The following is a 21,919-nucleotide window of genomic DNA, read 5'->3' on the forward strand; positions in this document are numbered from 1 at the left end:
ATCAGAGGAGGAACTATTATACCTTCACCTTAATATTTTACTTACAAAATATGGTGATGGTCTTTCCGCACTGTTTACACAATTTCAACAAACCAAACGATTACTTGATCAATTAAAAAAAATATATCAGTTGAACAGTGCAAGGTAAAAAAAAAACAAAACATGATTAGTTTCAGTCCTGTATAAAATAGAAAAAGATTGCTTCAGTTCTACAAAGAAAACTGTAAATGGCCAAAGCTTATAAAGTGATGCAGACATAATCTGAAGAGTAACAGATGCCATTTTTCTGTGGTGAATACGTCTGTCTCTTTTACTTGATGCAAATTTTCCTGGTTAAACTTGAATATGGTTACTGGAGAATATTCAATGCAAGACTTTCATTTGTAATGAACTTGTTCTTGAGTAAAACGTCTGAGTACTTATTCCACCACTGATATTTTATTGACCGACCTGGTGGTTGAGCTGGCTTCTCTGCCAAAAGGTGACCAGATAGGGGGGGCATCTAACAACACTGTCCCCCAGGGTGTCTCGCTGGGTGACCACCTGAACACAGAACAACGGCCCTGAGTTACGCGTGCTGAAATGCTCTGTGACATCGTACCGGAGGCCGCAGCTATCTGCAATTGTGGTTGGGCTGTTGTGCACCTGCAATGTGGAGGCAATGGGGACTGTCGTTTTGACTTCCAACCGTTCATGTCCAATAGTTATATCCACAGGCACCACCACATAGGCCTGCTGAAAGCTCTCCCCAGTGTTGCACTTGAGATCTGTAGACCAGCAGTATTCCTCAAGGTCTCCTGGAGAAAGAAACCAGTTTATGAAGGTCTACACACAACTGATCCTCATATATACAACATGAAATAAAACAGGTCATAGATTACAGAAGAGAAATGTACTTTCACTACTGATAATTCCTCAACATTTAATCCTGGTTAAAAAAAAAAAAAAAAAACACCAACCTAATCCATTTCTGTTGCAACAAAACCTCTTAAATTTCTCCTCAATGTCTCCTTACCTTCTGTAGAGTCTTTAAGCCGTATATTATGCTGGTCCTGCAGTTGCAGCTTTTGGATGAACGTCATCCCAGTGCACTCCATTAAACAGTCAGTCAGCTGGGCCACCATGCTGTGAATCGGCCTCGGTCTGAGCAACATTTCTTTCCCTGAACATTCAACTGCCCCTACACCCAGCAGGAGTGGGGACAGTACAATTACAGACGCCCACGCAATAAAATATTTTAACATTCTGTTAAGTAAAAAAAATTATCAAATTGCTGGCAACGCTGAGCCAAAGCCCCCAATCTTATGGTCCTCTTGGAAAGCTGTTGCTTTAATATCGTCCAAGATCAATGTCCTCGCAAAACTTGAAAGTCATCAGTTAAAACTCCACTTCAGCCATGACAAGATTCATAAAAGCCCTGAGTGCAAATGCATACACAGCAAAGATAGTAGAGTCTTGTCAGAGCAAGTCCCCTGACCAGCGCCTGGTTTTCTGGAGTACAGTGCCAAAATACTTCATCTGCTATTTTCCTCCCTCTAGAGTTTGTGTGTCACTGTTTATCAGGCATGTAATCTTTGGAAACCTGTCACAAGGAACTGTTTTTAACAAAATCTTTAAAAGAATCAATCCAGCTTTTGTCCGAAATAAAAATTTCTCAAAGCACAAAACATTAAATTCAAATAATCTTTATTAAAATAAAAATGTAGACATGAATAAGAAGTCTGCATTTGGTCTAAGTGTATTGATTAAGTTGAACTGGTATATCGCTCCATTTGGAGCATTTCACTTGTGAAAAAAACGTAAAAGTAAAAGTAAACGGTGAGATAACTTGGTAAAATGAGTGTGAGGATACCACCAAACAACAAATCATTGTTTAAAAAAAGTAGCTAATGGGTAATAAGTAAGTAATAAGATGTAGATGAAGAACACAGATAAAAAAAAATATTTTAAAAATCAAACATTATACAACTCAAAAAACATTCTTTGGATTGAACATAATAGAGCAGACAGCAACATGCTTAAAGTAAAAATAATGAACTGGTCATTTGTTTTAGAACAAATAAAAACATATGGATGCCCATTTGGTTGGATTATATTTTATCTGCCAGGACTTACTTCTTCTGATTAGATATTTGATCATATTAATTTACTAAGTATTAAACACTGCAAGATGATGGACCAAAATATATTTCCTTTTGCCAACAACATGATACCAAACTATGTTTTCTTATGTCTTTCAGATAACCAAGAACAGCTAAGTTACCCACAGTTGCTTTTCACATTTTCTCCTCTTAAACTCCCTAGAAAAAGGTTAAAATCTCTACATTTTAACTACAGTTTTGCCACATTGAGAATATATTATGTGGCCTAATTTCATGTGCCTGTTAGAATTAAAGCTAATTCTTTTTCCATAAGAGGAAAGAGTAATTTCACAGATCAGACAACAGTCAGTGGGTCTGGGAGAGGATCTGGCTCAGGACCGTCTCACATTTTTGGAGGGAACACTTTGTAACTTTAAATAGCACCCTGCCCACTTGAGATTTATTTCAAGATACACTGGTTGCATTCATCATACATGGGCCAAATATTTTTCCCAATGTGGTTTCCAAAGTTTGTTGCCATGAGCATACTTAGATTTATTGACAAATTTGGGTTTCTTTTGTTTTCTATGCAAACTTGATTGGTAGCAAGTTTTTAAATTAAATGGCACATAAATGTAGATTGTAATATGAGAGCAAAAATGTGTGACTGAGCCATATAATCCTGCCCATCCACCATCCCACTACCAAAATAAAAACATTGATTTGAAAAATAATTGTAATAATTGGTCAGGTTATGGGTTATGTTCGAATGCTTCAACAAATCTATGAGGTCACTTCTATCATCTTTCTGGTTATAGCTGAGAAACAGGAATGCAAAGCTAAGCCTTTGGTTAGGTTTTCAAGCTTACAGTTGAATACACATTATAACAATCTAAGATAATACATAAAACCCAACAGAAATAATCAACAGAAGCAGCATGGTGTTTGAGAGAGTTATTTTGGCATAAACAAACTTTACTCTTTGCTGGGCTGCTGGATATCTCCAGGAGTGCAGCCGCAACTGCGAGTCAGCTGCATAGAAGAAATGACCACGGTGCTGAACTCATTCACGTAGACAACAGGAACCATTTCCTGGGAGTTGGGCTGACAACATGGCACCTGCAGGAGAATGGCAAGAAGACAAAGCTTGATTGCCAGATAGTCAGATTGTCTTGCACTGAAATATTAACAGAAAAAAAAAAAAAAATTCTTCCAAGATACAAATTTTAGCTTGTTAGAGTCAAGCTGAAGTAAAAGACATTTAAACTGACAATGCGAAATAATGCAAAAATGAGTTGTGTGTTACTGTAGAGGCATTACTGACATAAGAAAGAAAGAAAAACAATAAACAAAACCTTTCATAGGACTGCATACACATGAACATATGACATGAAATATAAATTTAATGAGAGTTACTTCACATAACCAGGGACAGTTCACAGTGAGCCCTCTGTGCTGTAGTTATGCAGCTGTATTTGATTCTATCACTAGTTTTCTGGTAGACAAATTTTCTTGGAAGTATCTTGGCTGGTATTTGGAAAAGCATGTTCATGTTGGTAGTGAGAACACAGGTTTATTTACATGTCACCGGTTTCGCCTCTGTGACGCCAGCAGCAGCAACTATGCTTCTACTCGTCTACAGATTCAGACATGTAAATCAATGCAATATAAACGAACTGGGGTTTGCAGAGAATTATACCTCTGAGCCGGCATCCTGCACAATTGTCTGGGACAACGGGCATTGCACAGGGTTCACGTCAGGGTTGCAGAGTGCACAATGAACAACGGTGAGCCTGGAAGGCTGGATCATCCAGTTGTCCCAGCCCAGATCTAACAAACATTGCAATGGATATATTTAATTTTCATTTCATTTCCAACTGCTTTTCTATGAGGGTGTTGAAAACCAACACAGGCGCAGAGAGAACAGCGCTGTGTAATGGATATATTTTTCCGTGTGTATAAATGCATGACAGCGTGGATGCACAAACACTATACTGAACCGCCACACATAATGTTGCGTACCTTTCATGAAGATCTCAGAGGCCATGGAGCAGCACTTCAGGCTCGTACTGTTTCCACTATCAGCTGACACAGAGACAGGTGCAGCTTGAATAAGATGGAAAAAGAAGCAGGAATGATTTAGACCTTTGGTCAAGAAAAGAAAAGAAAAATCCACAAATGCTGGAAAAATGTGGGAACTAGAGAGTTTTCAAGGTATTTTGTGTTCCATTTACCTTCAGTGTCCTTGGCTTTGTGAGAGGCAATGTTGAGAGTGCTCTGCCACTGCTCTCTAACAGCATCCAGCCCACCAACAGGCAGCCATGGCTCAACCTGCAGGTTGAGAGCTCTGAGGAGATCCTTTCTGATGGACTGCAGAGACTCAGCATGGCACCTCATCACAGACAGAATTGCATTGAAATATAATGTGAAAAAATGTATGAAACAGAACACATAGACATGAAAGACATTTTCCAAAACAATTAAAATTTATAATTAACATTAAAGTCCAGGCAGACAATGCATTACTTAATCTTTTACTATCCATTTTAGATAACGATGGAAGCAACATCTTGTTTTAAGCAGACTGATTAGACATGAATGAGCAATGTGTCATATCTCTGCACATTTTACTGCATGATGGAATCTAATAACTCTGTAAATCGTGAGAAAAGGTCTCAGCACACATGCATGATACAGATCCAAGGATATGAGATCTGATATTGCCTATCGATATTAACCTAGAACAGTGAGGCTATTTAAAAATATAGTAACCTGACCACAAGACTTTTTAAAGATGGTTTTGAATGTTCATTGCAAGCAAAGAAAAGTCAAGCGAAACACTGCACAGACACACACAAGCTGCCAATACCGGCTTGGTGTAAACTAATTAAATACTGACCTGTGATGGGAAACTGAGTGACTGGATGGCTGCAAGACAAATGCAGTTACCAGTGAAGAGCCCAGGAGTATCGTCTTCACAATCAGTGAAAAGGACATAGTGGATGAGCTGGATGGTCTACCTGACTCGATGCACTGATTCTGAGTCGATGAAAGGGCTGTTGTTGGGTTAATGTGTCTGGTATCTGGAGGATTCAGGAGCGAAGAGACGGGGATGATGTCCTAGGTGTTGTTAATCAAGCCTGGGAACCTGGGTTTTATCTTCCTGTGTCCCAGCATGGCCTTGAGATACTTAACATTGTTGTCTTCTCCCTTGTCCTGTGTGAGAGAGTAAGAGGAGAATCATCTCGTGGAGGGCAAACGGCCAGGACTGAGGTTGGAAGGGGCCAAAATACCCAAATAGCACATATGTATACAGGTTTACTACAGTAAGACATACTGTACATACCCACTGTGAGCCAAGCAAACTTCCTTTTGACAAAGAAAGGCGCTTTGAACAGTCTGTCTTTTACCCTTTACATACTTTATGTACCTTTATAACCCACCATCATTATCTCATGAATACATTATAACTTGTTCCTACTGCACATTGGAGTGTTCTCTATTTATTCTAAATTAAATATTCAAATCCATGACCTATGTGCTACACTGATTCATTACTCTCCCAGATGCCTCGTGACTTCTTTTAGTCACCTTTCCTTAAAATTTACCGACGTATTTACTATGCACAGAAACTTTGGGATGTCATATAACACTTCCAAACAGAACTATAAAACAAAACCTGTCCACTAATTGCTGCATTTGGGTACTTTAGTTGCAATTTCAATTCCAACCCAATTTTTGGCCGAACATGAAAAGCAGAATTCTCCAGAGAAAAATTATGAAGCAGGTATTCACCGACTCTTTTCCAGCTTAACCCATAAATCATGAACACGGCTCCAGAGATGCTCAGTACAAGCTGATACAAGACTGACTGACAGAAATCACTGAGGATAATTCTGAACTTAAGTGTCTCTCATAACCTGTCTGGGCATTTTAACACAAATATGTAATGCAGTCTTGCCAAAGATAGTTAACAGGTCTCAACAGCTGTATGAAGATCGACATTACTGTTAATACATCATTGTGTGAGAGGCACTAGCAGCTGGTTAAGGTGCGGTCATGTTTTGATTTAAGGAAAGGTTAGGATTTTTTTTCCTGAATGAAGTTATATATGTTAATGATTTATAATATATGTTTTTTTTATGCGCATTTATAATAGCAGGGTAAAAAAAAAAAAGTTTGCAAATGCTTGTCAGACATATAAGCATGTGACCATAAAGTGAGGCCACTGGGAGATACTGCAGCTTTGGAGCTCTTACCACCCTGCATTAATGGGCATAGTCCTTGAGTACCAGATGTCTCCCACCACTTCCTTCTTCTTTTCCAGTTGGGAGTCACACTGCTCCCGGCTGGGAGGATTATATGTAGCAAGATAGAGAAGATACATTAAGAGAAACTTACCTGTGAGCAATAATAGTATAAGGATACATTTGAAAATGCACAGCTCCACACTCAGACGTGCAATTCTTATGAAGCTGAAGCTGAATGTGAGGTTATATGTTTTGATTAAACTATATTGCAGGACCTTGGAAGGAATATTGAAAAAATCATGAATTTATCTTTTCTTATCTATACTATTTTATCTTTAGTCTATCTAAGGAGACATATAGACACTACCTTATATTGTTATGTTTTTACTATCTTAATTCATTTTTCTTCATTACTTATGTTTGATAAATGTATCTCTATTTATATAGAATAATATGGTCAGATTAACTGGTGGGGAGTAAACTGTTAATACAGACAGCTAGAGTATATTGACTTTAACAGCTGTCACATTCGTTACAAATGATGACACAACTTGAGCCGAGGCCAGGACCTCCTTTCAAAAACAGTTGCTGCCCTTTATCAGAGCCCTCACCCGTTGATTCAGCATAGATACTGGGCAGTAGTAAGGGTTTAATCCTAATCCACTTGTATCTTGTTTTGTTTAAGCGATCACGAGGCCTTTCCAAGACACTCTGCTCTTCTGTTCACCGGCCTTAAGTCAGTACGTGTTTGTGATTACTGAGCGTGTGTAGCTGCAGAGAGGGAGACATCCTTTTTTTTCTTTTTTCTTTTTTTTTTACATTACAGAAACTGGGACATGCTGATGTATTATGGAAATGGAAACGTTAAAGAAATAATGAGTGGCTTAAAAAATTATGGGGAAAAACAAAATGTAAAGATGCAGAAGGACTGAGAGGAGGTGATGAAAAAAAGGTAGAGTGGCCAGGTAAGGTTACTTTAGGCCAATCCAGTATTTTAGTTTTGTAACATTTATATTTTTTAATTTTAAATACAGTTATTGTTGTATCTATAAAATTTTGATGTTGCCCAGTTATTGTCCATCACTGTAGTTTTCAAATGTATTTAGATTTATTTTGTTGTTTATGTTTCAAACTGATCATTTTAATCATGATTTCCTAATATCAAAATGTTTGGTGACATTGATAAGATAATGTGTTATTATATTATGTTCATATTGTATACATAGAAATATATTATTGCTATGCTCCCAGGTTGCAAAACACAAGGTCAGATATCTCAGTCACACATGGAAGTATTTTTGTTTCTGACAGTGAAAACAGCAAAGGGTCATGGGATGTGGCATGGGAAAATCAGAAGCACAGCTGAAAAAACATGACAGAGGTACAGCCTTTATCCATATAATTTTAGTGAATAAGTAAGTTTTCTAAGAAATGTTCACAATCCTACAATAATTTCATCTGTCATTATTTTTCCTCATAATTTTTTAGTGAGAATCTCAGTTCCAGGTAAATAAATACCTCCTTGATTAAATTTCATCTTTATGTTTTTCAAATGTGTTCAAAACTACATAGAAAAAAGTCTAAATTATTTCCCAAATTAATTTAGCAATCTGTAATTGTTTTTTTGGTTTTTTTTTGGCACCGCGTGAAGCTGCCACTGGTGAGTGTTTGAGTCTAGATCTGACATAGTGAATGATGAATGAAGCTTAGCTCAGCAGTTAAGCGTAATACCTCTTACTCTGCTTGTCCTCAGCAATCAGAGCGGCTCTGTTGATCCAGCGCTGGTACCGCCGGTATGTGGCCCGGCTGGAGATGAGGCGCAGGTGCACGTGGAACATCTTCCAATCTATTGAATATGCAGGAGAGCAAAACCAGATTAAGGTGAAGTTACACAGAACAGAAATTACTGTTACCTTCCACAATAACAAAATACACTTTTTTTTAGACATGTTGAAGGTGGACGTTAATGTCTGTTTGGCACTTTTGAAAATATCTCAGCATTTACTGGGTGGATTATCACTGATATTCATGGTTCCCAGAGCACAAATGAATGAATATTTTTCATTAAACTTGTCCTATGGCATAACCACAAACTTGATATGTGGCTCAGAGTAACATATTTGATTTATCTTGGTGCAGATGGCCAATAGATGATGACTCTTGATAGCTACCGTGGACTTTTAAAACCATGAGCCTAATATTTCTTCTAATTCAAATAGGCAATAGGATAAAAACCTCAGGACCGAATGAACTTGAGCCTGAAATTCGTTTTAAAGACGGTGAACATGGTCAACATCATACCTGAAAAGCATTAACATGCTATTGTTGTCATTTGAGCATTTGTTAGCATCCTGATGCTAGCTTTTAGCCTGAGCCAATACTTTGCTGTCACCTTATGTATATTTTATTTTGAATTAACCTTCCACTTTAGATTTCTCTTTTTACTTCTTGTAGCTCTACAATTTTTTTGGCTTTCTGATGGACCACTTTACCCCGGCCAGCAGTGAAAGTAAGAGACTTACTCAATTCCTGTTTTAATTAACTAATTTGTGGAATTCACGCAATTATTGATGGCGAGATAGTGAGTGGTTTTCTCCTCTCTGTCTTTCCCTCTCTGGGCAGGGAACCTAATATCTCACCTCTTTCGTGAGAACGAAATTTGTCGTGACACAGAATGGGAGAGATATTTTTGCTACAAGAGCATTGAGGTACCTGACAGCTACAGCGGCCCCCATCTGACCTTCCCCTTGACCTTCTGTGGGGTGTCAAAACTGGTGGAAGCATTCAGGCACAAACAAGTAGGCACACAAGTTCCTCAAGTGCAACCATAGCTGATTCCAGAAGCAAATAAAAAAGTTTCTAATGATTACCTTTCTTCTTCTTCACAGTTTATTCATACTTGTTTCCTTTTTACCAGTAGCAGCTCCATGCTCGATACATTTTGCAACTCCTTGGAGAGACATGGAGATGTCTAAGGATTCTTAAAAATATCAATCATGTCACCACTTGCCACACAAAGGAGATTACCATATGTGGTACACGACAGCAGACCTTTCCTTTGCTTATATTTTTCCCAGAAACACTGAGTATGTACATGTTGACGTTATTTCTTCCTACACAGGAGACTTACATGGGCAGCTTGAAGATCTGCTGCTCATCTTCTATAAGGTATTCACAACATGGAAAATCAACACTTTGTGACTGAGTGATGATCACTTACTTTACACCTTGAACTTGAATCTGTCCAGAATGGTTTGCCGTCCTCTGAGAAGCCGTATGTCTTCAACGGAGACTTTGTGGATCGTGGTAAAAACTCCTTAGAGATCCTGCTCATCCTTTTTGGCTTCCTGCTGGTCTATCCTAATGACATTTATCTGAACAGAGGGAACCATGAAGACCACATTGTTAACCTGAGGTAAAAGGCATGCACAATGCATTCTGATTCATTAATGGCTGTCGCTGTTGTTTTAACCGGCTTCTTTGGGTGTTTTTTCATCTTGTTTTCAGATATGGTTTCACTAAAGAAGTTCTGGGAAAGTACAGGGTAGGTGTATCCTTTTGTATTTTGTTTTGAATCTTAGCATTATAGTACTTAGTCATACAATTTAAAGATATTATAAAGGTATTGAAAATCATTAAGCTCATTTTATGGATATAAAAATATTACAATACTATATTGACACCACATATTGTCTTCATAGGTGTCAAAGTGACATGACAAAGTGAGTTGAGATGTACAGGTTTTACCACATTGTTCAATTGAGCGCCAGCGAAAATATAATGTGGAATAATATGGAAATAAAAATCAAGTCAAATACAAAGCATGTTCACTTTTTTCCATCTTTATCTATTTCAAATTTGCATGTGTAAAAGTGGCCTTCAGACTGTATCTGTAACAGCATGCCTACTTCATAATATCTGAAGAAGACAAAAGAGTTTGTCTGCCAGCAGAAAAGTGAAACATCGCATCTGTCTCCCCCTATGAGCCTTTTTAATGCTAACTGGCACAAGAACCGAGGGTTAAAGAATGTTCTGTATGTTTCTTATCATCAGAGGACAGACTGAATGAATGTCTTTGTATTTAAAGCATGATAAAAAAAAAAAAAAAAACGCCAACCTTGTTACACTGTAATCACTCAGCGTTTACATGAGCTAATGAGACTACAGCTTGAATTTAGTGAGCTGTTTTAAAACACCGAATGGCCTGGACACGCTTCTGAAGTCAGACAGAGATTGATGAGTGCATTGGGGTTTAACATTTGAAAGGTGTCTGGTCATTGGTCAAATTAGTGGATAGAAGAAAGGTTTCAGGGCAATCCATTAATTTTTCAGATATTTCAGTCTGAGCCAACAGATAGACAGTGTCATCAATGGAGCTAAGAATAATAATCCAACTAACTGTGTACATGCCATCGCAGGTGCATGGGAAGAAGATCCTCAAGCTTCTCCAGAAGATCTTCAGCTGGCTGCCTCTGGCCACAGTGATCGACCACAAGGTGCTGATTGTTCACGGAGGGATCTCTGACACCACAGACCTGGACACACTCAGCCAAGTGGACAGACACAGAGTGAGGGCGGCTTTAAGCATCAACTAAATGAGTGAATTTTGTGCAGCAAATCTAGAATTATCATCTGAAAACATGTCTGTTTTATTTTTGAATGTGTTCAGTACGTGTCGGCCCTCAGGCATCCTAAGCCAGCTCATCATGCAGCCAATTGCAGCAAGTTTCAGATGATGAATAACAACAGCAGGGAGTCCGGAGGACCAGTGGAGGGCCGACGTCGAGTGTGTTCTCTGACTTACCCCAGCTCGGCACCGGCTCAGAGGCACAATCTGCCACGCCGTTCTCTGCACAATCTCCCCGTGAGTGGTCAGGTGAACTGGTCAGTGGAGGAGGAGCTGAAGAGAAGGCGCAGGCTGGCTGGCTTTGACCAGTGCTATGGAGAGCTACAGAAGTCTGACTCTGACTCAGACCCAGAGCCCGGAGAGACAGTGGAGGCTGATGAGCATGGATGGAAACAGGTGAGTGATTGAAAAGAAAATGGTTCCCAGCTGCTGTTCATGTAGTTTTTTGTTTTGTTTTTTCACTCTGACCAATTCCTCCACTCAGATAGTGGATGTGTTGTGGAGTGACCCCATGCCTCAAAATGGCTGCATTCCTAATAAGGTGCGAGGTGGAGGCTGCTACTGGGGCCCAGATGTCACTGAGGAAGTCCTCGGAAGACACAACCTGCAGCTCCTCATTCGCTCCCATGAGTGCAAACAGGATGGCTATGAGTTCTGCCACAACCGGAAGGTAAACACAAAGATCTGGGACAAAAAGTAGAGTTTAAGGTGGAATACTGAATATGGAGGCAACTGCGCTTTTGCTGATTAAACACTGTGAAGATGTTCAACCCTCTCATTTAATTCAGTCAGATGATTTATTAAATGGCTTCTGCTACCATCAGGTGCTGACTATATTTTCAGCGTCTAATTACTATGAGGTGGGGAGTAATAGGGGCGCCTACATCAGAATGGGCCCTGATCTGGTCCCACATTTCAATCAGTATCAAGCCAGTAAGACGACCAGGGAGCTCACGCTGAGGCAAAGGTAAACAATGCATAAAAGGCAAATTTAAGAGGACAGAAAACAGGTTGAAAAGAGATTTAAATACCTTTTCCCCCTCTAACTTCTCTTTGTCAGTGTTGGTTGGACAGAGAGATCAGCTCTGCGAGCGCTGAGGGAGCAACTGTTTGTACACAAGTCAGATCTCATCATTGCCTTCCAGGAGTTCGACCCTAACAACACAGGTACTTTGCAAAAATTACAATCACAGTCTATCAGAATGTGAATAACTCAATACCCACTGTATCCAGGGATGATCTCTCTGAGGCACTGGGCCAGTGCCACAGAGAGCGTACTGAAGCTGAGCCTGCCCTGGAGGGTGCTGCGCCCTCAGCTCGTCAGCAGCTCCCAGTGCGGCATGGTGAACTACCAGCAGTGGATAAGGGAGCTCTCCATTACTGAGCCCAAACTAGAGGTCAGCCTTATTTCACGCACATTAGTATGTTGTCTTTGTGTGCTTTACTCCTTGTTTCTACAATTCAGACACCGAGTTATAGAATCATGAAGGATTTCTAATTACAGATATCCGACAATAGTATCCTAGAGACCATATACAAAAACCATTCCAACCTGGAAACCGTCTTCCGAATCATCGACACAGATCACTCAGGTCAGTAAGCATCTTCGACTCATTCATTCTTTCCTTTTTCTACCTATTCATTGTGCCCATTTTTTTTACTTGGCTGAAAATTCAACACCTCTATTATTTATTTATTTTTTATAAGTGGCTGAGCTACTCTTCAGATATGAATGCATGTAAACAACATTTCTCAGTCAAACCCCCTTTAAAACCAACTGAAACAGGAACCTCTTGTCCCATTTCCATCCAGGTTTGATCTCTTTGGAGGAGTTTCGTCAGACCTGGAAACTCCTTTGTTCTCATATTAAGACTGAGATCAGTGATGAGACTATCACAGACCTGGCCCATAGCATCGATTTCAACAAGGATGGGAGTATTGATATCAATGAGTTCATGGAGGCATTCCGGCTGGTGGACCTCTCTGCACACACCTGAGAGCCTGGACCTGAGACTTAGCTGCCGTAATTACTGATCTGTTTTCTAGAGAACACCAGGAACTGTCCGGATTCTCATTGTGGAAAATGACATGGTCACTATCTTGTCTACATTATTTTATGATTGACAGTAATCACCATTGTTTTTTTGAGGGTAAACTAGATCTTCTCTACCTCTTAGACTTGTCTTCTTTTTTTTTTAAACATATTTGTTTTTCAGCCAAGAAGAGTAAGGCGGATTTTCAAGATAACTTGATTATCCACCACTTTAGTTTTCCATCTAAATACCTACATTGCTGTTTTTGCCTTTCCTAATACTAAGTGAGCAGCACAGGAAAGTTATTAATGAAAGGAACTGCACTGAAACATGACTAAGTAGGCCTACAGGTATTGAAAAGTAACAGCATATGTGACAAGGTTGCTTAGAGCCTTTTGTGGCTTCGGTGAAAGCTACACAAAACTGAGCTGAGTCAGCCATGGCTGTCACAAGTTTTTAATGTGAAAAAATGTGGAGTGTTGGGAACTTGTATGACCTCTGCTTCGTTAGCAGTTACCAGCAAAACACATCTGAATCTGCCAAAGAACTGTGTGTAGTAAAGTTGTACTCTGAGTAATTTTGGCAAGAGAATTGTCACGTGTGGAATAAAAAAAAATATATACTACATCTCATCTTGATTTTTATTGTTTTTTTTCCCCTCCAACTGTCGCTAATGAGTCCAACTATCTTATAGAAGAGCAACATGCATTCTTATAAAAAGGGTTTGACAAAGGAAACTTTAGAAATTTTCTCAGATGGAATTCAAAGTTAAAAAAAAAAAAAAAAAACACAAACTAAAGAATTTATTCCTTAACACTACATGTCCTGTGTGTAATCAGTCCATAACTGTGATTAAAGTGTTCCAAAATGAAATGATTTTTGGTTAATTATTTTGTAAACTTATCAGTCAGTCACCAGTCACAAATTCAAAGATGTAAACAAGTACATTTCCATCTCCAAACCATTGTGTGATTCAGACCTTTAGGATGTGGGTGAGCCCTCTGCCCGCGGGGATCTTTCTGAAAGCTGCTTATTCAGTTCAACTGCCAATCAGTCTTTCATCCTTGTTGGGATATAAATCCAGAACATGAATCCTATCAACTCAAGCTCTACTTTGATGAGATGTCGGAAAGAGCTGAGGAAAACACAAGCAATGCATGCAACATCTTTAGATTATATATATATATTATATATTAAATATAGTAAGTATCTACACGAAGAAAGAGGTGCAGTGAAAAACTTCTTGTCAATTTAAACGAAATTTTAATTATATTCTATAAGCATAAAAAAGAAATACAAAGATGTATTTACAAAGTATTCAATCGTGACACACAATCTCATGACTTGTCTACATGCCAGTCACATGCCTCATATCTGTAATCTAACGTGGCATGAGGGAAGCCAGATATTATTAGATGATGTTGTGTCTTTGCATTAATCTTTCTATATCAGTCCACAAAGATTAACCAGCCACTGTGCTGCTGGTACACTACATTGGAAAATGTCCTGATAAACCTGCCAAACTGGTGATGGAGCATTTATACCAAATTGATCTTCATGGAAAAATATGCTCAGATTCCCTCCTGGGAACAGGCAAGATATTGTTTAAAGATGAATCCATTACAAGGACACATTGGCCTCCTTTTGTGACTGATGCCCTCCCCCCTTTTCAGCAAATTGTTAAAATGAGAGTCAAAGCACAGGTGTGTGATAGTTTGGTAGACTCAGCTCAGGATGCCTCCTCTCATGTGTCCACTGTCATTCAGCCCGTGCTCTATAAGTTTGATGTCTTCCAAGTCATCTTTGATGACACTGATCAAATGACTTAAGCCCTCCTGCTGCTGTTTCAAGTGCTGAAAATGAAAGAAAATTAAACAGTGTTTCAGTTGATGCCATAACTTTCTGGAGATGAATGTGAGGTCTAGAAATCCTCAAGTGCGCAGTGAAAAGTAATGTAGAAATAAAATCAGTTCTGTAAATTTTCTGACTTTCACCTGTTTTATTTCTCGGAGAAGGTCTGCGTCAACATTGTAGCGCTCTTCTGATCTAACGGCTCCAAAGTGGTTCTGCATCCGGATTTGAGACATCAATTCATTCAAGCGGCCCTGAAAGATAACACAAAATACTATTAAATCTCCAATATTGATTTAGTCTCAAGTAGTGGCCTTATATCGCATACCAGCACAATGGTCACCTGCATTATGAAATACATTCTACATACATCTTAAATGTTTTGTTTTCTGAGTCCAATCTTGGCATATGAATGGAAAAAGAAACTTTTGCAGTGAGCATTTCGAATGGCTCCAGTTTAGCTAGACTTGCCTTGAACTGTGTGGGGGCATTGAGTTCAGACTGAATAGTGTCCAGCTGCACCCTGAGGTGTTCTTCATCCACTTGGATAGCATAACCACTTTTCCTCTGAATCTCCTGTTTAATCAGCACCTGCCATGAAATCAAGGAGTAGTGATAGATAAAATAGAATGACTAAGGCAGGAAAGATAAAACAGGAAAATGCAGTTTGTGTTTAACGTATTAATTCAAACACCATGACGTTATTATACCATACTCAGGTTGACTATTATCACAGTTAATTTTAATATCCATTTAACAAATAAATTAAAATAGATTAAAAAAAAATGAGGCCGCTACCTGCAGCACTCTGTGAGACAGATCCATCAACTTCCTCTTGTACTGAGCAATCTTTGCCACTGTGGTCGCCTGGTTCTTCTGCAGTTCACTAATGTCATTGGAGATAATCTGTAGAACCAAATGTGTGTGTGTGAATGAAATCAGGGAGGAGGAAAACTGTTACCATGTTAAGCATTTCCCAGATTTCAGGTTTTACTTTTGCACCATGAAGCTGTAAACAATCTCTGCATTGCTACTTTTACTTTATCAGCGGTAGACAGAGACAGAATAACAGCAATGCATGATAATTCTATGTTTACTTAAAAGTGCTTTTCTTGGCAACACCGGCTGACTGCATTTGTCTTGCAAGTACTCATAATATTTCCTTTGCATCGTGGCGACAGGGACCCACCATGAGCACTTGACTGCTATACATCTGGTGTAAATGTCCTTGTATCAAAAACCAAATTCATGGAAAATTTTATTAGGCGACTATTAATTTTATTATACTGTTGCAATATATTGGGTTACTGTTATAAATCAGAATAATTTTTGGAATTCCTGAATCCTGCACTTGCAGCTGTGTTTGCAATACTAATTTCAGCTCTCAGCAACCTGTTGGCAGCTAGCATGAATTGGACATCTGTGTACTCTGTCCTTGACACCACCTCTAAATTCCTTTGTTGATAATCTGAGGGCTATGTGCCATGCCCAGTGAAATGTTTTGTTTTTTTTTGTTTTGTTTAATATTGAGCATCCTAATACTAGAACTAAAGCAGCAGTATTTTCACTTACATCCACCCTTGTCTGATGCTGTTTGGTCATCTGCTCCTGGATCTGTAGCCTGCAAAATAGCTCCTTAAATCCCACCATTGGCACTGGAATCAACCTGAGGGAAAAAAGAGAAATAAGACAATAAACAAACAAAAAGAAGAGAATCTGTGTTGTACCAACCATTCGATTGATCAGGAGACCATCAGTGACCAAAGTAATTTAACTCTTGTCATCAAATTAGCTTGAAAATAAGTAATGTTAAGCCTAATTTTGCTACATCATATTTAATTTTTCATATTGCACAAGATAAATGTGAAGATGTCATTGTCAAGATGGGATAAGCATGTGCACACCGTTATTTAAAACAAAATACAAAAAAAAAAACAAAAAACAAAACAGCACAACTTCACTTTCTTATATGTAAAGTTGTACAAAATAAAAAGAGGTGCATGAAAACCATTTTTAGTCCTGTGTTTTCCAACCTTGTTGCTCATTTCAGGCCACAATAACAGTAACAGCTACATTATGTCCATTTCTTCTTTCTTGTTGACATCAGTTGTAGCAAAGTGAGTGGTATAATAGGAAAATAGAAAAGGCTAGGAAAGCTTTCTGTTATTAATAGAAAACCTTGACCACACGGCCAACTTACTTCTCTGGGTCTGGGTTGTCTACCTTGGCCTGCTCCCAAATTATAGGGTCGACTCCTAGTAAGAGGCAACATCTTAGTTATAATTAAATTATTAAAATCTGAAAATTGACAATTTGTTGAGATGATGAGGCATGACAATACATGTACCTGCAGGAGCATTTTGCAGCAGCTGCTTTAGCTGTGCTGGTGACAGCTCTGTGCGTGTGACAGACATGGACACTCCAATCTGTGTGAGCTGGACCTTGATGTTGGCCTGTTCCAGATAACTGAACAGTGTGGTGGCAGGAATCCGTTTGGAGGTGCCATTGGCAGAACGCTCCACCACATAAATGATCACCTCTGTTCTGAGGGATAGATGACACATGATGACTCCTCATTTGTTCAGATTAATTAAGAAAACATGTGTTGCAGTAGTAGTATATGACATCTTACAGACACTTACTGGTCACTTGGTAAGGCTTTCACACCATCGACATTGACAGTAAGTGTTTGGTTGCTTCCTAGGACCTTATGGAGAGACTCTACCAGCTGCTGCTGCTGTGCTCGTACATCAGCTTCCTTTTTATTGAGAACCAAGACCACTAAACCATCTTCATCCTTACTCACTGGGACGCAGCTATAGCCTACTGCCTAGAAAACACAATAAGCAAAATGGCTGCCATATGATGCTCAACATTAAATGAATCAAACAACACTTCCAACCTGTCTGATAGACTTTTTTTTTTTTTTTTTTACCTTGAACCTGCAGAATGGGTTCTCCAGGGTTAAGTCCACAGGTGGATTGTTGTTGCTGTAGTAGCCCTTCCCAGTTCCCCAGTATGCTTGCAGCTGGTTCCATTTTGCTAAGATGGAGTCACGCTCATCTCCCAACAAGGTGGGAGCTGACAGAGCAGTGACCTGCTGGTACAGCTGGGTGGGCTGAGCCTGACCTTGCTGCTGGGCTTGTTGGCCAAACAAGCCTCCTGGTGGATGGACGGAGAGGTAAAATTAAATTTTTTAAAAGAACTTTATGTTAATAGGACAAATCTAAAAAATAACCCTATCTATCTAAATAAGGGTTATATTTGGAATTTCTGAAAGGTCTCTAAACATTTGCCCAATTTTATTCTCTTTGAAACTCAAGTTTTATTTGTTGGCCTCTATTGGACTGATGCCAGCCAAGTCTAAATCTTTCATTCAGCTTCTCATTGCCCTCTGCTGATGAGAAAGATGTACAGTGCCCTTGGTAAAGTTGTGGTAGGCTGTGGGAAGCCTGCTGTGTTTCTGAATCAGTGCAAAAATTCAGTCAAACTCTCTTGTGTTTTATGATGTGTTCAGATGAAAAAGGATTTACTGGTCTATAAACTCTTATGTTAAGTAGTGATCTTTTAATCTTCATTCAGAAGTAATTTTTTTTTTTTTTTTGGACTCTTACCTTGCTGCTGCTGAGTTGATTGGATATTAAAGCCTCCAAAGCCACTAAGGCCAGTGGTTCCCAACCCAGTCCCAAATGCTGTTGGCCCAGTAGTGGTACCAGCGCCAAGCCCAGAAGAGAACCCAAACCCTTTGCTCTGTGTGTTGCCAAACAAGCCTCCTAAAATAGAAGAATGTGCAAACACAGTAAGAAAATATCTGAAATAATGATACTGAATGCCAGTTAAGTCTACAAACCTATTCTGCTGCTGGCTTAGCATACAGGTGTCCTTTGTTCCTTCTAGGAGGACACATGTTGTATGAGCTAGTCTAAGTGTCAATGCAAAGTTAAGTATGAGGGCATATGAATCAGCCTTTGGGACAGTTGGAGAAAATGCCTTGACTTGTAGTGTTGTCTGCCTTAAACACAAAAGACAAAAAAAAAAGAAGAAGATAGTTTTCGAGTTTTCTGACCAGTGGTGTTGGAGGGAGTAGCAAAACTAAAAGTGGATCCTGGTGCAGCAGCCGTTGTTGTTGTCCCAAAGCCACCAAAAGCACCTGAAAAACACAACAAATTATGCGAGAGGATAGAAAGTATGACATTAAAAGAGATGAGAGAATGAAAGACCTGCAATGTTGAATTTCAATTTGACATATAGTAGGAGAGAAATATCCCAACTAAGATTAATAGTAAAGAACATTATATTTTCTTTCCATTCACAAGTATTCTTTTATTTCTTTTACATGTAAGGTGGAAATATACAGACTTTTGAAAGGAATCAAATGAAATGGGTGCATGATTACACGTTTTGTCTCCTCATGCAACTGGAAACAATAGTGCATTACGTTTTATTAGAAGATAAATCACTGGGTGAGATGGAAGAGCATTGCACCACATAGATGTGAAAATGGATGAGAATGTGTGTTTACAGACACAGACTGTACTGAGTGATCAATCACAAAGGTCATCTACCTGTGCTAGCCAGGCTATTACCAAAATTGAAAACAGTGCCAGTGGTGGTTGCTGTACCAAAGCACCCCACATTAAAGCTGACTGCTGCTGGGTTGGCATTTAAACCAAACCCCCCAAAACTAAACCCACCAGCCGTGGTGTTTCCAGCTCCCAGCCCCCCAAATCCTGCAGCCAGTGAAGGCAGGTGGCAAGAAGGAGAGAATGACATGGAGTTAAATGACAGGAACTTAGGCTTCGTATGGGCTCATTAATTGTAAAAGAAATGTATTAAACGGGCAAAAACAAGTCAGTCCTTAAAAATCCATTGCTTAAAACAAAATTTAAAAAAAGTACAAAAACTGTGTGCTATCTAAAGCAGCATCTTACCAGTGTTGGTGGAGCCAAAGCCAAATCCTGTGGCTGGTGCCGCAGCAGTGGTGGTGGCTGCCCCAAAACCAGGGGCTGTAAGAGCTGCAGAGAAGGAGCAAAAAAACAAATGTAGACCATCAGTTACATGGTATAAGATTAGACTCATATTCACACGTGACTTTGCATTGTTGAATAAAACAGAACAGGAATATTGAAATAACGATTACGCTACATATAATTTTTCCCAAATTAGACATTCATGGGCTCACTTGTCTTGTCACCTACAATTACACAATATTTACCTTTCAATCTATTTGGTAATAGATGAAGAATGACATTGGCTCACATACATGGTTTGATGACCAGGAGGATCCCCGTGACTGCACCAGGCAAACCCAGTTTCAGTGCTCATAATTTATAATACTGTTTCAGGGCATGCTTATAACTTGAAAAATAGCTGATAGGTCAAGCTGTGTGGTCAACCACATAGGAAGAGAGTGAGTCCATCACACGATTTAAACGGGTGAGACAGTCCCAACGGGGATAAACATGAGCTAGGCTATAGCAAAACTGTCCCGGGACTTACTGCCGAATCCGGACGAGGCGGTGGTGGTGGTGGCCGCCGGGCCGAAGCCAAAAGCTGCAGATGCTGTGGTCTTGGCCCCAAATGAGCCGAAAGAGAACCCAGGAGCACCTTAACAAGGAAACACAGAGAGAGCTTCAGCTGCGTTAGCTCCCCACGGCACCTTTACCAGCCATAAGAGCCAGTTAAAGAGGCACAACAGGACAAATATAATGACAGCAGGCTACTTTAAAAAGACGTTTCTGGCCGGACGGCTTCCAACATGTTTGTCTTTGAGGTTATCATGAGCCGGTGGATGTCATGCTCTCACGGTGCGGCAGCGTCATGACAGCTTTCAGCTGACTGTTTACGCTTTCTGCTAAACTGTCCGCAGCGGAATTACAGTTTTTTTACGACAGACTTCCAACTTAATAAAAAATCTATTTAATCAGAACCAGAAAAAGCTCTTACTTGTTGCTGTGCTGCCCGTGGCACCGCCAAAATTGAACGCCATGTTGACTGTTACCGGAAACGTCTGCTCTTCTTCTTCTTCTCCTCCTGCTTCTTTTTCTTCTTCTAGTTGTCAATGACGACGTCATAGCGCCCCCTGAAGTCCGGTCAAGGGAAGACAGGAGGTACTGTCGATCATCTTGGTGTGGGAAAACAGCACTAACCTCCCTGAAAAATAATATTATGTTTCAAAATATACCTTGTGTTAGATAGTCTGCGTTCTCACGATGAAACCCAATTTCCTGGCTATTTTTCAAAATGAAACATACCTGGCCTCCCTTCCGAAAAATCCAGAATATATGAATATGCAATTATTCAAATAGAGGATTTATTATAGTATTTTCATTTATATTAGTCACAGATTGAGCAAAACAATTGAACAGGAAATATCTAGTTTCCCTGGTGAAATGTGTAACTAGAAGACAATATAAATAAATAAAAAAAAAGGTAAACTATTATTCTGCTTTTTAGTTACACTGTATCACACTGAGCAGCACAACTATCTGTAGTCTTTGGTCCTTATAGTCTTATAATACATCTACAGTCTGTATATATTATTTTTTATTATTATTGTTGCATATCTCCAGGACCAGGTTGTGCGACAGCAGAGCATGTCTGGTGATGTAATGCTGTCATCTTTTGCTATCACACAGCTGTTTTTTTTTCTGGCTCTGCATCCTTGTGTAGAATAGGAAAGATGGACTTATAAATGACTTAAATAATATTTAGACAGTTTGGCTATATCTATTATAGCCTATATGATATCTATTATCCATGTTCCTAAAACAAGGGCTTAAATCAAAAGACACATTTAGTAAAACTATTTTTATTTATGTGTACACAATAAAAACAGTATTAACAGTCAACACTTCAAAACAAACTGACAACTATGAGCAGATAAAGTTTGCAGTAATTGCCGAGCTACTACTGTGATTTAAATATGGAACAAAACAGCTCTCTTTATAATCAATGTTGTGCTTTCTGTGTTTTGGTATTATTAGTGTAACAAAAGTACATATCCTCTTCCTCCACGACATTAAAGATTGTATACTACTGTGTTTCTTGCTTAAAAAAAAAAAAAATGTATCCATT

The 21,919-nt window shown here is 39.2% G+C and overlaps 3 protein-coding genes across 6 annotated transcripts; 1 reads left to right on the forward strand and 2 right to left on the reverse strand.

The window, feature by feature from the left end:
* Positions 1-1,680: 1,680 nt before the first annotated feature.
* Positions 1,681-5,422, reverse strand: LOC115052126 (bone morphogenetic protein 6-like). The gene is made up of 5 exons (XM_029516061.1): positions 4,981-5,422; positions 4,316-4,473; positions 4,104-4,187; positions 3,781-3,911; positions 1,681-3,200 (listed from the first exon to the last, which is right to left on the reverse strand). Exons 1-5 carry the CDS (start codon positions 5,076-5,078, stop codon positions 3,057-3,059), a joined length of 615 nt encoding a protein of 204 aa, XP_029371921.1. The 5' UTR covers positions 5,079-5,422; the 3' UTR covers positions 1,681-3,056.
* Positions 5,423-6,956: 1,534 nt separating this feature from the next.
* On the forward strand, positions 6,957-13,590 carry ppef2b (protein phosphatase with EF-hand domain 2b). Of its 2 annotated transcripts, XM_029515644.1 has the most exons (19): positions 6,957-7,296; positions 7,643-7,712; positions 7,820-7,837; positions 7,983-7,991; positions 8,085-8,212; positions 8,786-8,840; positions 8,954-9,129; positions 9,252-9,366; positions 9,453-9,499; positions 9,580-9,746; positions 9,839-9,875; positions 10,750-10,899; positions 11,001-11,354; positions 11,443-11,628; positions 11,783-11,925; positions 12,019-12,125; positions 12,192-12,355; positions 12,463-12,550; positions 12,771-13,590. In XM_029515644.1, exons 2-19 carry the CDS (start codon positions 7,661-7,663, stop codon positions 12,953-12,955), a joined length of 2,181 nt encoding a protein of 726 aa, XP_029371504.1. In that variant the 5' UTR covers positions 6,957-7,296; positions 7,643-7,660; the 3' UTR covers positions 12,956-13,590. The 2 variants fall into 2 exon arrangements, with proteins under 2 accessions (XP_029371504.1, XP_029371505.1); XM_029515645.1 differs by lacking the exons at positions 7,820-7,837; positions 7,983-7,991 and having other exon boundaries at positions 8,085-8,840.
* A 278-nt stretch (positions 13,591-13,868) lies between these two features.
* nup54 (nucleoporin 54) lies at positions 13,869-20,867 on the reverse strand. Of its 3 annotated transcripts, XM_029515891.1 has the most exons (15): positions 20,789-20,867; positions 20,342-20,449; positions 19,774-19,857; positions 19,537-19,572; positions 18,909-18,992; positions 18,457-18,615; positions 17,778-18,004; positions 17,485-17,672; positions 17,190-17,386; positions 17,043-17,097; positions 16,415-16,508; positions 15,641-15,748; positions 15,314-15,433; positions 14,986-15,096; positions 13,869-14,844 (listed from the first exon to the last, which is right to left on the reverse strand). In XM_029515891.1, the coding sequence occupies exons 1-15, from the start codon at positions 20,829-20,831 to the stop codon at positions 14,716-14,718; spliced, it is 1,743 nt and encodes a 580-aa protein (XP_029371751.1). In that variant the 5' UTR covers positions 20,832-20,867; the 3' UTR covers positions 13,869-14,715. The 3 variants fall into 3 exon arrangements, with proteins under 3 accessions (XP_029371751.1, XP_029371753.1, XP_029371752.1); XM_029515892.1 differs by lacking the exon at positions 19,537-19,572 and having other exon boundaries at positions 13,872-14,844; XM_029515893.1 differs by lacking the exons at positions 19,537-19,572; positions 20,342-20,449 and having other exon boundaries at positions 13,870-14,844; positions 20,789-20,831.
* Positions 20,868-21,919: the final 1,052 nt, after the last annotated feature.

Source organism: Echeneis naucrates, chromosome 12 (genome assembly GCF_900963305.1).
Source record: "Echeneis naucrates chromosome 12, fEcheNa1.1, whole genome shotgun sequence".
Taxonomy (NCBI): Eukaryota; Metazoa; Chordata; class Actinopteri; order Carangiformes; family Echeneidae; genus Echeneis; species Echeneis naucrates.